Source organism: Myodes glareolus, chromosome 11 (genome assembly GCF_982192425.1).
Source record: "Myodes glareolus chromosome 11, mMyoGla1.1, whole genome shotgun sequence".
NCBI lineage: Eukaryota > Metazoa > Chordata > Mammalia > Rodentia > Cricetidae > Myodes > Myodes glareolus.
The window spans coordinates 47,652,315-47,666,231 of NC_142036.1; the positions used below are offsets into that span (position 1 = coordinate 47,652,315).

The window sequence follows — 13,917 nt, forward strand, 5'->3', positions numbered from 1 at the left end:
AAAGACAAACATGGTATGAACCCACTAGCTGTAAATTTATATATATATAATATATTTATATATAATTATAAATATAATATAATATATTGTTATATATAAAATATATATTGTTATAAATATATTATATATTATATGTTATATATAAAATATATATTGTTATAAAAAAGGTATATATATATATATATATATACACCTTTTTTTTTTTTGCTAGATCCACAGACCCAGAGAGCTAAGTAACAAAGAGGGTTCATGGGTGGACACCCATATCTCCCTGGGTAGGGGAAAAAGAGATTTTGTGAGTGGACTGAGGGCGGGTAAGGATGGAAACTTGTAGGGAAGATTGAGGGGGAGAGTGTACTGAAAGAAACTACTGGAAAGGGGAGGCATTTTTGGGGCAGGTAGAGCTTGGCAGAAGGGAATCTACAAGGATGACCCCAGCTAAGATTCCTAATAAGAGCAGATATATAGCCTGAACTGGACATCTGCAACCAGGCAAGTCTTCAAGTGGAGGGAATGGGAAATCAACTCAGCCACATAACCTTTGACTTAAAATTGTTCCTGCCTAAAAGATATGCTGGGGTAAGAAAGGCATAGCGATTGAGGGAGTGGCCAGCCAATGACTGGTCTAACCTAAATCCTATACCAACCCTTATATTGCCTGAAGTTCCAGGACCCACAGACTAGATGACCCAGAGACCTAGAATAAAACCAAACATGACTGAAGGGGAAAATATTAATGTAATCATGCCTAACATTATTCTGCTATACTCATAGATTGGTGCCTAGCCCAGTTATCATCAGAGAGGCTTCATTCAGCAACTGATGGAAACATATGCAGACCTACAGCCAAACATAAGGTGGAGTTCAGGGAATTCTGCAGACTAGAGGAAGGAAGAATTGTAGGAGCCGGAGGGGGTCAAGGACACCACAGAATCAACTAACCTGGGCTCACAGGGGCTCACAGAGTCTGAACCAACAACCAGGAAGTCTGCACGGGACTGACTTTGGCACTCTGTATAAATGTTACAGTTATGTGGCATGTCCTTTTGTGGGACTCCTAACAGTTGGAACAATGGTTTTCTCTGACTCTAACTAGTTTTTGAGACCCTATTCCTCATACTGTGTCACTTTGTCCAGCCTTAATATATGGGGAGGCGCTTAGTCTTACTGCAACTTAATATGTCATGTTTTGTTGATACTCATGAGAGACCTGTCCTTTCCTAAATAGACCAGAGGAAGAGTGGACTGTGGGACTGCGGTTAGAGAGAAAGGACTCAGAGAAGAGGAGAGAAGGGAAACTGCATCCAGGATGTAAAATGAATAAATAAAAAATAATATGCATATCAAAGACCCTTTTAAACAACTTAAAACACAGGCAAAAACCATCACTTTAGGAAACATCAACATTTTACTAATGTTTAATACATTAAACAATTTATTTTTGCAGTATTTTAAAGCAAATAACTTTTTAGTGAAAAATTGATGAATCAATTATATTTTAAAATTCCAGACTGACAAATGTGAAAAAGCTTGTTTAATTTTAATTATTTCATAAATAATCATCAGGTTGTTTCCTCTACAGCAATCTAGATTTCTAATTCTCTTTCTTTTCTTTTTATTTCCTTCTTTCACATGAGTGAATCAGCATGGTTTGATGTAGTAGAGCAGAGCTGAATGAGAATCATGACTCTGCCTACTATTAGATTCAGGACTTTTAGCGAAACTAGTCAGCCTCTAACCTTGCTAGCAAATGACATATGCATGCCCTTTAAAGGTAGTCACCCCTTTTAGTCTTTCAGTAAATTTCTACCAAGTGTCTTCTATTCTTTAAGTATCAAATTAAATGTTGAGGACAGTGTAGAGAGTAAAATGACATTATTTCCATTTTAATGTTGTGCCAAACTGTTCCAACTTTATTTCAAACTCTGGATCCAAAGTGGCAATGGAATATAATATCAACTTGTAAACATTCTTTTAATGGAAAAGGGCAGAAAATATTAATTCACAGATCTAGCGCAGGGGTATGTGACTGCATTCCCAGCTGCTTCAGAGGCCATTTGTTTGTCAAAATTCAAGACCAGTCTAGGTAAAATGGTGAGATACCTATCTTAAAATAAATACCCTTCCCTGTAAAAGTAGCGGTAGAACATTTACCTTGTATGTCCAAGGACCTACTCTCATGATCCAGCACTTCAACAGGTATGCACTTATCATGCATAATTTCAGTTTCATAATTTTTTTCCATCTACCTGTGCGTACAGTCATATGTTCTATACAGAGTCTATGTGTATATAACATTGGCTTATGATGCATAATTTATTTAATGTATTTATTCTCAAGCACAAACGTGGCCAAAAAATAAAACCCAAAAGCATTTGATATAGTAGAAGTAGATATTAACAAGATAATCACATTAATGAATATATAAGCAAGATTACAAAAATCTCTTTAAAGATTATTTTTGGGGGATGTGGGGCAGGCTCTAGCTATGTAGCTCAGGTTAGCCTTAAAACACAATTATCCTGTCTTATTCTCTGCTGAACTTATGGACATATACCACCACATATCGCTAGAAACATGAGTTTCATGAGTATACAATGAAAACTCCTGAGGTAGTCAGGAGGGTCAGGAAAACATACCCAGACAAAAAGATTTATAATTTGAGTTATGAAGGATAAGTGACAACTAAGTAGGTAGAGGTGTGTGTGTGTGTGTGTGTGTGTGTGTGTGTGCGCGCGCGTGAGACACACACACACACACACACACAGAGAGAGAGAGAGAGAGAGAGAGAGAGAGAGAGAGAGAGAGAGAGAGAGAGAGAATATTGGTTTAAATGTGTAAAGGTCTTGGCATTCGTTTAACTATGTAAAGATGTGTTGCATTTGTTTAATTATATAAAGATGTGTTGCTGTTTTATCTTGCCTGCCTAAGGTACCTAACTGGTCTAATGAAAAGCTGAATGGTCAATAGCAAGGGAGGAGATGTGGGTGGGACTTTCAGGCAGGGAAAGTAATTAGGGGGAAGAATTTAGGCTTGGGAGAAGAGAAGAAAGAAAAAGAGCTGGGCGGTGGTGGCGCATGTCTTTCAATCCCAGCACTCGGGAGGCAGAGGCAGGAGGATCTCTGAGTTCAAGACCTTAAGACCAGCCTACAAGAGGTCTACAAGAGCTAGTTCTAGGACAGGTTTCAAAGCTACAGAGAAAGCCTGTCTCAACCCCCCTAACCAAAAAAACCAAAAAAAGAAAAAGAGATGCCAGGGGCCTCCCAGTGAGACAAGGAGGAGGCAGGAAAGTAGGACATACAGAATGAAAGAAAGGTTAAAAAGTCCCAAGGCAAAACATAGATGAATAGAAACTGGTTAAATTAGGTTAAAAGAGTAGTAGGACAAACCTAGGCTAAGGCCAAGATTCATAGTTACTAATAATTACTCATGCCTTTATTTGGGAGCTGGTTGGTGGCACATGTGATGAAGTGGAAATGCTCCATTATATGTGCAAAGGTCTCTTGCTCATGTGTTCCTTATATACCTCAGAGTATATATTCTTCACCCATTTCTCCATTATAGCCCGAAATAACTTTTAAGTACAAACTCAAAATCTATTTTTAGTTATTAGTTTACTTGTTCCAGAAAAATTTCCAGTGTTCACCATACAAAAGGTAAAAATGTTCACTATGTAAACTATTCTAAGTGTTCAATAACTGAATGTGTGCTCCTTAACAACCTTTTTAGAAAGATCATTTCATAAATGAACAGATAAACATTTTCTAGCAGCAAGTTCCATATTTGTCATTCTATTTATTTTCTCCTGGTCCACGCATACTTTCTTCAAAATCTGAATCAATATTCATGTAACAAGAATGCCTAGAAAGATTGCTCTGATTAATTCTGTATAATTTACTTTATATCACTCTGTCCTGTACTGATACTCAATAAATATCCATTAAAAGAATAAAGAAATTAATTTGGAGTTCTAATAATACTTAGGAGGGAAGTTTATAAATGGAATTGTACTTATTACTATTATACTTTAGAAATACCCTTAAGTAACTCCATAAATGTATATATCTGGTTTCTTTATCTCCTTAGAAGTAGGGGGGTCAATTCCTTTATTTATTTTATTTATTCTTGATATTACTCCTCATGTATATATGTATGTGTGCATGTGTTATGTAAGTGCACATGCACATGTATGCTCTTAGTGTGGAGGCCTGAGGTTGATTTTGGAGTCTTTCTCAATTGCTCCCAGACCTTGTCTATATGGCTGGTCTGGAACTCCCTTACGTTGGGGCCCTCTGTCTTCACTTTCCAAGAGCAGGAATTGCAGGTGAGCTGCCATACCATTGAGCATCTGTGAGTTCTGGGATCTGAACTCTAGTCCTCATGCTTTCATGGAAGGTTCTTTAACCACTGAGCAATCTCTTTCAAGTCCTATTTCATTTTGGAATAAAGTACATGTGCCAAAAAGTTACTTATGCTTTACTGATTTCAGAGACAGTCTAATCTAATGATAAATATTAAAGATAGATTTTTTGGGACTCTATTAGTGAAAATTAAAACACAATGCCAACCATCAACACTTTATTTATACAGATGTAAGAATAACAATTCAGATAAATGTTTACTCTGCCTTTTCTTCTTTCTTCCTTCCTTTCTTTCTTTTTGGTATTTTGGAGATGTGGTATTTTCTGTAGCTCATACTGGCCTTGTACTAATGATCTACTTCCTTCAGCCTCCCAAGTGCTGGAATTAGAGGCATGTACCCCTGTGTCCAGCTCTGACTGTCATTCTTTTGTCAGAGATAATCTGGGAAAGTATGTTTACAATAATGATGATGATGATGATGATGATAGTAATATGAAACATCCAGGAAACAATTTTTAAGTGTTCTTATTTTGGTATGTTCTGTACTTTACCAAGGCTTTCTACAATCTGTTAAGAGTAATGTTACAGTTTTTGCCATTTCACAGATAAGAAAACAGGATAAAAAGCTTTTGAGTAATTACACAAAGTCATATAGAGGAAGGCAGTCCTGGAACTTAGATCTCCTGAACTCTGTTTGAAGTCCATATACATAGCTTTAACCACTTTTGATGATGACTCTAATGTAAGAGATAGCACTGGAACATGACAGAGTTTAGCAACTGTATTTAATTAAAAGAAAACTTAGTTTAATGAACAGAAGAAACAAAAACAGAATTCATAACTTGTCATTTATAAAAATTTGACTGGTTGTGTCTACATGCAATTCTATGAGGGAAATATGAATTTTAAGTTAGCTTTTTTGTTGTAGTTTACCTATTTACTATAGGCTGTAGTTTTTCATAAGCAATACTAAATGCTGTGTTTTATTCTTTAAAAATGAATATTAGCTATTCAAATAACAACGTAAAGACTGCTAGAAGTATTTTAAAAATAATTTCAAGCTATAACATATTCGAAACTAATAGACATACACTTAATACATTCATTTAGAATACAAAAACCTTCTAATTCAACTGAATGCATTGTCACAAAGGACATTTATTTCTAAATATTTTTATTATGTTATAGAGAAACACCATATGGAATTTCTGAAATTGTATATTTATCTGTATGGGGTGTGTCTACTTTTAGAAAAATTTAGATAATACTGATGCTGTGTAATGCTGATTTTTCCATTTACTTCATGGTTGTCAAAATAGTCATATAAAATAACCTCATCCAAAAATAATAATTTCAAAACTTCTGAGAATTATTGGAATACTGATTTATTGTCCTTTAATCTGAAAAAACATGTACGTAAAAGGTAAAAGATTTATATGACCTGAAGATCAAATGTGATATCTTTATCAAATCCCTCCCTTCAGGGCTCAGGCAACTCTGCAGAAAATGTGGCAGAAAGATTATAAGAGCCAGAGAGGATGAACATCTCCAGACACAACAGGGTCGATGCACATATAAACTCACAGGGAATGCACAAAACTTATACTAGTTCAAATCAGACAGAACGCCAGCACACAAGAAAGTAAACATAAGCCAAGAAGATAATTGCAATTATACCCACTGACAAAGGGAGTATCAGCTTTCTCCAGTGGAGTCTTACTGGCTATGTCCACTATACTACAGCAAAGGCCCAATGCCCAGAGTAGTTGGCCAACGCACAAAAAACTCAATGGCTTCTTGGTGGCCTTTTGTTTCATCATTTGTGTCTTATTAGTCTTTTTTTTTTTTTGTTGTTTTTTGAGCATTTTTTTTTTTGAGAAAAAGAACACAAGTTGGGTAGTTAGAGAGGTGGGGAAGAACTGGGAAGAGTGAGGGGGTGGAGAAAACATGATTAAAATACATTGTATGGAAAAAATTAAATACAAAATAAAAAGAACTGTATTTCAAATAACCCTGAAAATCTGGGAAATATTTTTAGACTATTTTTTATTTGAGTTCATAACCAATAACAAAAAAATAAATGTTTTGGGTTTTTTTTTTCTTTTTTTTCTTGAGATAGGGTTTCTCTGTGTAACATCCCTGGCTGTTCTGAAACTTAGACCAGGTCTGTCTTGAAATCACAAGGACCCACCTGCTGTTGCCTCCCAAGTACTGGGATTAAAGATGTATGCCACCACTGCCCGACTAATGTATTGTTTTTTGAAAATCTCTAAGAAGATAGATGTTAGGTATTTTCATTACATTATGTGAGATAATTCACATGCTAGCTATCTCAATGGAATCATCACAGTGTATGTGTATTGTAAAATACCATATTATGCACAGAAAAACTAAAAAAAAATCAAATCAGAATTTTAAAGCAATTTAGCTACATTTTTTTTTTTATCCTGGGTTATTAGATCAGATTTTCGGCAGGCAACTGTTATTTAGCATTTGTTTTTAAGTTTTAGACAATTTTAGGCAACTCTGACGGTGTGAGCTGTTATTACCATCTGAGGTTCTGGAGCTCTGACTCTGAACTATGGCTTTTTCCAGAGAGAACTAGAGGTTACAGTCATACCTGCATTACGTCACCCTTTACTGATGTTTAAGTTTGAAGCAAGGGAACAGACTTTCACATTTAAACCCTGTGTTTAATCAGTTCATTTTTCCTGAGACCATTTAGATGTTTTCAACTAGAAAATATGAAAGAAATCCAGCATTAGGCTGTCTGCTTTCTTGTATGTGAAGAGGCTAAAAGTATAAGCTATAATAACAGTATGTTTTGTTTTTGTGGTTTCGGAGAACCTAGGGCCTTGTACATGCTAGGCAGTTTCTCTGAGCCACATCCCTAGACAAGTAAAGGTGTTTTTAATTTGATATCTATGTATATATTTGTAATGAATAATTTTCATAGGACTATATAATACTTTGACTACAGAGCACTAATCAAGATTGTTTCACAAATATTCAGGTACAGATTAGCAAGTTTACCGGTGAGTGACAATTAATTGAGAATAGATATAAAAGTAATCAGGTATGTGGATTATGACAAAAATGTGGAAAAATATGAGTCTGAAGACACTTAAGAAAACTAACATATTTACCTCGAACAGCATAGCCATCCTTTACTGATGCTGGGAATGGGGGTAGGTTGTCTTTTGCATATACATCTTGAGCAAGGACTCGCCCCATTCCATCTGGAAGAAAAGAAGAAATACAAATAATGGAGTTAGTGGGTAAGCAATCAGTCATACACAGACAGCACAGCGCTTGTGTCATATCTTGTGAATGGGCTCAGCCAGACCTTTGGATTGCCATCCTAAGGAACAGCAGACAGAAAGAACTGATGCATCCTAGTGTCTAAGAATCACATATGGTCAACTTCTAGTGATGGTTACAGCAATTATCAAAATGCAAATTGCTATATACAGTCAGAAAAGATGTATTCAGAAGATACATCATTAACTCTCTGGGAACTCAAATATGATATTCTTCAAAAAGGAAAATCAATTTAAACATTTTCATATTCACTGGCCCAGAAATTTCCTTTCTAGTATTGTATCTTAAGAATTAAATTTATCTTCATGTAGATCTTTATTTCAGAATTGCTTATATTAGTAAATATAGAAAGAAACCAAAAGATCAATAATATATTTAAATAAACAGTGACATTATTCTTAAGATAAAATATGTGATTAAAGTAAAATTTATAATGAATATTCATGGACAAATGAAAAATTATTTAAAAGATATATTTTAAAACATGTAAAATGGTACATTCACTATATAATTTTAACTACATTAACACACAAATATATATATATATGATCTACATGAAAACATAAAGGTTGTTACTTTAAAATGTTAGTTATGTCTTTTAGTTACTGTTACAGTTTTTTTTTTTACAACAGTTCCAAGTTGTAGCTTTAATACAATAAACATGCCACTCTTACAAGCATAAGCTATCTTTTCTGTTCTGAAAGGATAAAGGTAAGAAAAGTAAGGAGTTTCCCAATCACTTCATTTGAATGCTAACCTTTGGTTTTGGCTTCATTAACTCAAGTGATTGAATGACAAGAAGTGTATTAATAATACATGGTGTAATTCAAATGGATTCATGAGTAACTCCCTTTTTTTTAAATTTTTTTGAGACAGGATTTCTCTGTGTCCTGGAACTTTCTCTGTAGACCAGGCTGGCCTCAAACTCAGAAATCCACCTGCCTTTGCCTCTCAACTGGAGTGCTGGGATTAAAGGCATGCACTGCCACTGCCTGGCTCCCTAAATTCTTTAGTGAGAATAAAATCAAGATGAGTAACAGGATTTGATTGATACAGACATTCTCATACTTTATAACATCCATTGTTTCCACTGGGGTTTGACTTTAGCAATGAGAGCCCAGAAGTACAGAGATTTTTTTTTTTTAACTTTTTAACTCTAATTCATAGAGATACTAGCTCTTACTATAGATCATTGAACCTTGACTTTGAAGGGAGAAATGGGTAGATTTTAGCTTCATATATGTCCAGGAGTTGAATCTCTTCTGGATATATACTTTCCAAGACAAGGATAAGTGGTGAGATCATAGGTGAATTCTATTCACACATACTTTTTTCTTTTGGAGGTAGGGATGGGGAGTAGGAAGGTACAGTGTCTTCCCATGTAGCCCAGACTGCACTTGAACTCATTTTCCCCTGCTTCATCTCTGAATGGTAGGACTATATATGCATGAGTCACCAAGCCTTGCTATAATGTCAGCTCCTAAATGAACCAGAAGATATGGGTAGTCATTAGTATTGAGCCAGGATCATAATTAACCTCCAGAAGTGGCTCCTTATAATCTATATCAATTTATATACTAAGAGAATGTCTTTGTTGGGATCTTATATATTAATTAACAATGATCAATAAGCAAAGTTATCACAAGGATTGCATTTTTTTGGAAGCTGGCCATTAGTAGGTCCATTGGTAGCTAATAAATGTTTATTAACATTTTTAAGTTAATAAGTAGTATCATGCACTAATTATCACTTAATCCTCCCCTAATCCAATAATATGCATTGGTCAAAGTACAGAGAATAAGTATCTGTACTCAACCATAAATGCGACATCTACATCATAACTCCTCCTCATAAAGCTCAGGGATATCATGGAAGAGGAGGCGAAACAAAGAGCCAGAGGCTGGAAAGCTTCAAGCAGATTGTTTTCTGGACACAACAAGGGCGCTGACACAACTACAGCACTTAAGGCCTCACAGCAGCTGTGGTAGCATGCACAGACATGCACAAGATGAAGCCAGTCAACATTCCAGCATGGAACGCGTTGGGGTTCCCAAGCCCCTACCCACAGTCCTAGAAGTCAGGGACTTAGCTCTTATTAGGCTGTTTGAAAGACTTGATACAGACATCTGCAGATCTCACAATGACTCAAAACATAAGTGAATGAATTAGCACATGCTCTAACAATATGCTTTCTGGGATAAGCTCACTTGCGCTGGAAGAAAACAAAGGCAGGGTGACAGGAAACTTATATCTGGTTTAATTTCTCACCTGATAACTGAATAACAAATATCTTAGTTACCCGAATACTAGTGTTTTATTTTTTACACATTTTTAAGGATTCACTTATTTTACTTTATGTTCATGAAAACTTTGCTTTGTACCATGTACATGTCTATTGGTTCCCCCGGAACTGAGGACATGGATTGCTGTGAGCCACCACCTGGATGCTGGGAATCCAAACCCAGTCCTCTGTTGGTCACAACTTCAAACAACTTCAGCAAAGTAGTAAAATACAAAACAATCGACATTAAAAATAGTTTTTCTATACCAATAATCATCTTCCTGAGAAGTATATCAAGAAAATTGTTTATACTTTAGCATAAAATTCCTAGAAATAAAACTATCCAAGACTTGGAAGGCCTCTACAAGGAAAAACTTAAAACAGTGAACATAGAAACTGAAAAGACATGAGAAGATGGGAAGACCTCTCAGCTCAGGACTAGAAAATGACTGACTGTATTGCAGATTCAGTGCAGTCCCCATCTTTATCACAATGTTATTTTTAATGAAAACAGAAAAAACAACTCTAAAATTCATATAAAATTACACACCCAAATCAACCCCCTAAAACAAACAAACAAACAAACAAACAAACCCCAGAGAAAACCAAAGCCACCACCACTGCCACTACAACAAACCCCAATAGACAAAGCATGTTAGGCAAGAACAGTGCTGGAGGATTCACAATACCTGATTCCAAATTATACTATGGAGCCATGTTGTAAAACCAGTATTGTACTGGTGCAAATATAGATAAACAACTGATGGAACAGAACAAAGAGCCCAAAAATAAACTTACTAACAACTATAGTCATCTTCCCTCCCCCTTTCATACAAAGTTGCCAAAAATATATAGTGGAGAAGAAGGCAGCTTCTTCATGTAAATGGTACTGGGAAAACTGGATATCCATATTTAGAATAACAAAATTAGATGGTTCTCTTTCACCCTGTCTAAAAATCAATTCAAAATAGATCAATTTTATGACCTTAATGAAAGCCTGGAACCTGAAGATAAAAGGCATAGGCAAAGACTTTTGAGTAAAACTCCAAATTTAGAAATAAGAGAAATAAATAATTCATAAATGGGACTGTATACAATTATTTTATTTTTATTTCTGTGAATGCATGTGAATTAGTGTGAGGGTATGCCACCTGTGCCCAGGTGTCTGTTTAGGCCTGCAGAGGGCACTGGATTCTCGGGAACTGTAGTTACAGGAGGTTGTGAGCTGCCTGATATGTGTCCTGTGAATTAAATTTGGATTCTCTGGAAGAGCAGCAAACTCTCTTAACTGCTAAATAATTTTTCTTGTCTTGGGGCTGAAGAAATTAAAAATCTGGAAAAGAAAGGAAACATCAGCAGACTAATGAGATGGTCTACATAATGGAAGCAAATCTTCCTCAGCTATATAGATGACATCAGATCAATGCATAGAATACACAAAGAACCAAAAATATTAAATACCAAAAGAAACAATTCATCAATAAATGGGCAAAAGAAATAAACAGAAAATTAAAACTACTCAGAGGTCCTATGTCACCTCAGTCAGAATGGTCATCCCCAGGAATAAATGGAACAAATGTTGGTAAGGAGGGTGGAAAGTGATGTGGTAACCACGGAAATCACCATCTTCCTTAAAATCTAACATGTGATCCGGCTTTGTTACTCTGTTACTGAGGTGAGCACATCAGCGGGGATGCTTGCATATCAGTTCACTGCAGCACTATTACAGTAGCCTAATGTAGAACCAGTTTAGATGTTCATTAACAGATAAAAATATAAAGAAAATATGGTATGTAAACAAAATGGAGTTTTATTAAGCTGTAAAAAAGAAATTACGTCATTTTCAGATACTGACTGGTAATATGTAAACTTTGGAGGTTAAGAACATCACAGTTATTTTCAGGTGAGATTATATACATTTATAGATCACAGACATAAAAGACAGTATTCTTCTCTTCCATGCAGGTTTGTTTTCTATAATGAGTTGTTCATCATCAGTGGTAGCTTAAAACATCAAATGGAAATTAGAAAAGTAACAAAAGTAACTCCAAAGTTTAACATTGTATGCTATTCTGAGTACCACGATGACATTTCCAACTTACTTTGTCCTGCCTAGGACATGAACCACAAGTTTGTTATTTTTTTTTTCTGAATGTTCATGATGCTATATTAATAATGGAGGAATGCAGGAAGGAGAATAAAGATAATGGATGTATTAGGATGCAGAAACCTAAAAATACAGTGAGCTGTACACATTTTAGAGGTATAGTGTGGTTCATGGACTATAATAATAAATGCATCTAAAGGAAAAATTTCAGTTGACTGCATTTATAGAAAAAAAGAAAAAGAAAAAGTTACAAGCAAAGACCAGACAAACCACCATGCAAGGAGTTGTTTGTAAGTAGGTAGCATTCACTGTTATAAGTACTGTTATAAGTGAAAACTGAATATACTGGCAGTCCAGACTTAGATATATGTGTTTCTCCTTTAGTGTGCCCAGGGTCCTTTGAAAATGAAAGCTTTAGTTACCATGATCTTTATAGTCAATGTGGCATTGTGGTTCAAACTTCTGAGGTTCTAATTGTCACTTCAGAATCCAGACCATACTGTTGTAATTCTGACTTTAGTTGGTCTGATGTTTGGTATCCTGTTCCAAGCAGGTTCACTGATACGAAGGGATGACTAAGAGTTTTACTTCAATTGATTGCCTTGGTGCTTAGTGTACAATCCTATCCTTGGTCTTGATGGCACAGTCAAAACAAGACCACTTTAGTGCCCCATTTGACTATTGACACCAAATTTTACCAGTTCCCACTGCTGAGGATCAAGCAGATATATTTCCAGATAACAAAATATCCCAATAGACTCAGAAGGGGAAGTCAAAATGAAAAGACAAATACAATCCAACGGACGTGCAAAACACAATAAAGAAACACAAAGATTATAACACAGTGACAACACAGTGACCACCCATGGCCGTCTACAACTGGCCAATTCTCCTGTGAGTACCCAGAACTACAGAGATAACTGCAAAACCTGAGAAAGAAATCAGAGTCTTACTTTTTAAAAGAATTAATGATCATGCAGAATATTGAAACAAACCAATGCATTGATTAAGGGAATCTTCAAAACCTTGAAAGAACATTATTCAAAGTAAATGCACAATAAAATGGAAGCAAAATTCAGCAAACCCTCAACTCATATGGAAAAGGAACTATAAGCAGATAGAAAACACAGACAAGCAGATTTTGTTAATATTTATACTGATAAAGTAGACTTTAAACCAAGACTAATTAGAAGAGACTCAAAATGAGCCCCTAATTTCATAAAACAAACACTGTATGGTATAAAAGACCACACAGGTTCTGATACAATAGCAGGGGTTTTCAATTCTCTATTCTCATATTTAGATAGGTCTTCTGAACTAAAGCAAAGAAACTTCAGAGCTAAAATATATTATGGATTAACTAGACTTGATAACAGAAAATTCAAACCAACAGACAGGGAATACACATTTTTCTCAGTAGCACTGGGAATGGTGTCTAAAATCAGTCATATAATAGCACACAAATCAAGTTTCAACAACAACATCATCATCATAATAGAATAAAATTTGAAATCAACAATAACAAAAACTATAGATATCACAAGATTCTTGGAGTATAATACATATTTGAGTGAACAGTAGGTCACCTAGAATATCAGAGAGGAAATTAAAAAAATCCGAAAGGAATGATAATGAAAACAAAACCTATCAGATTTGTTAAGGAGGGAAGCTCGCCAGGGTAGGAGGAAGAGTAACTGGAAAGCATTTTATACATCCACAAAATGGTCAAAGAACAAAATTTACTACTAAAAGAAATGAATCGGTCAGGTAGACAATGTCATTGTTTAAGAAAGAGAAATTCTATGTAGGGAGTTTTAAAAACATAATCTCTGAACAGATTATTCTC

At 35.3% G+C, this 13,917-nt stretch overlaps 1 protein-coding gene across 15 annotated transcripts in view; it reads right to left on the minus strand.

The window, feature by feature from the left end:
* The window catches only part of Gphn (gephyrin), a 351,833-nt gene that overhangs the window by 68,798 nt on the left and 269,118 nt on the right, over nucleotides 1–13,917 (minus strand). For all 15 annotated transcript variants that reach the window (XM_087911715.1, XM_087911713.1, XM_087911716.1 and 12 more), the window contains one exon: nucleotides 7,509–7,601. In XM_087911715.1, the coding sequence (XP_087767841.1) occupies nucleotides 7,509–7,601 (93 nt within the window). The remainder of the gene's footprint in view (nucleotides 1–7,508; nucleotides 7,602–13,917) is intronic.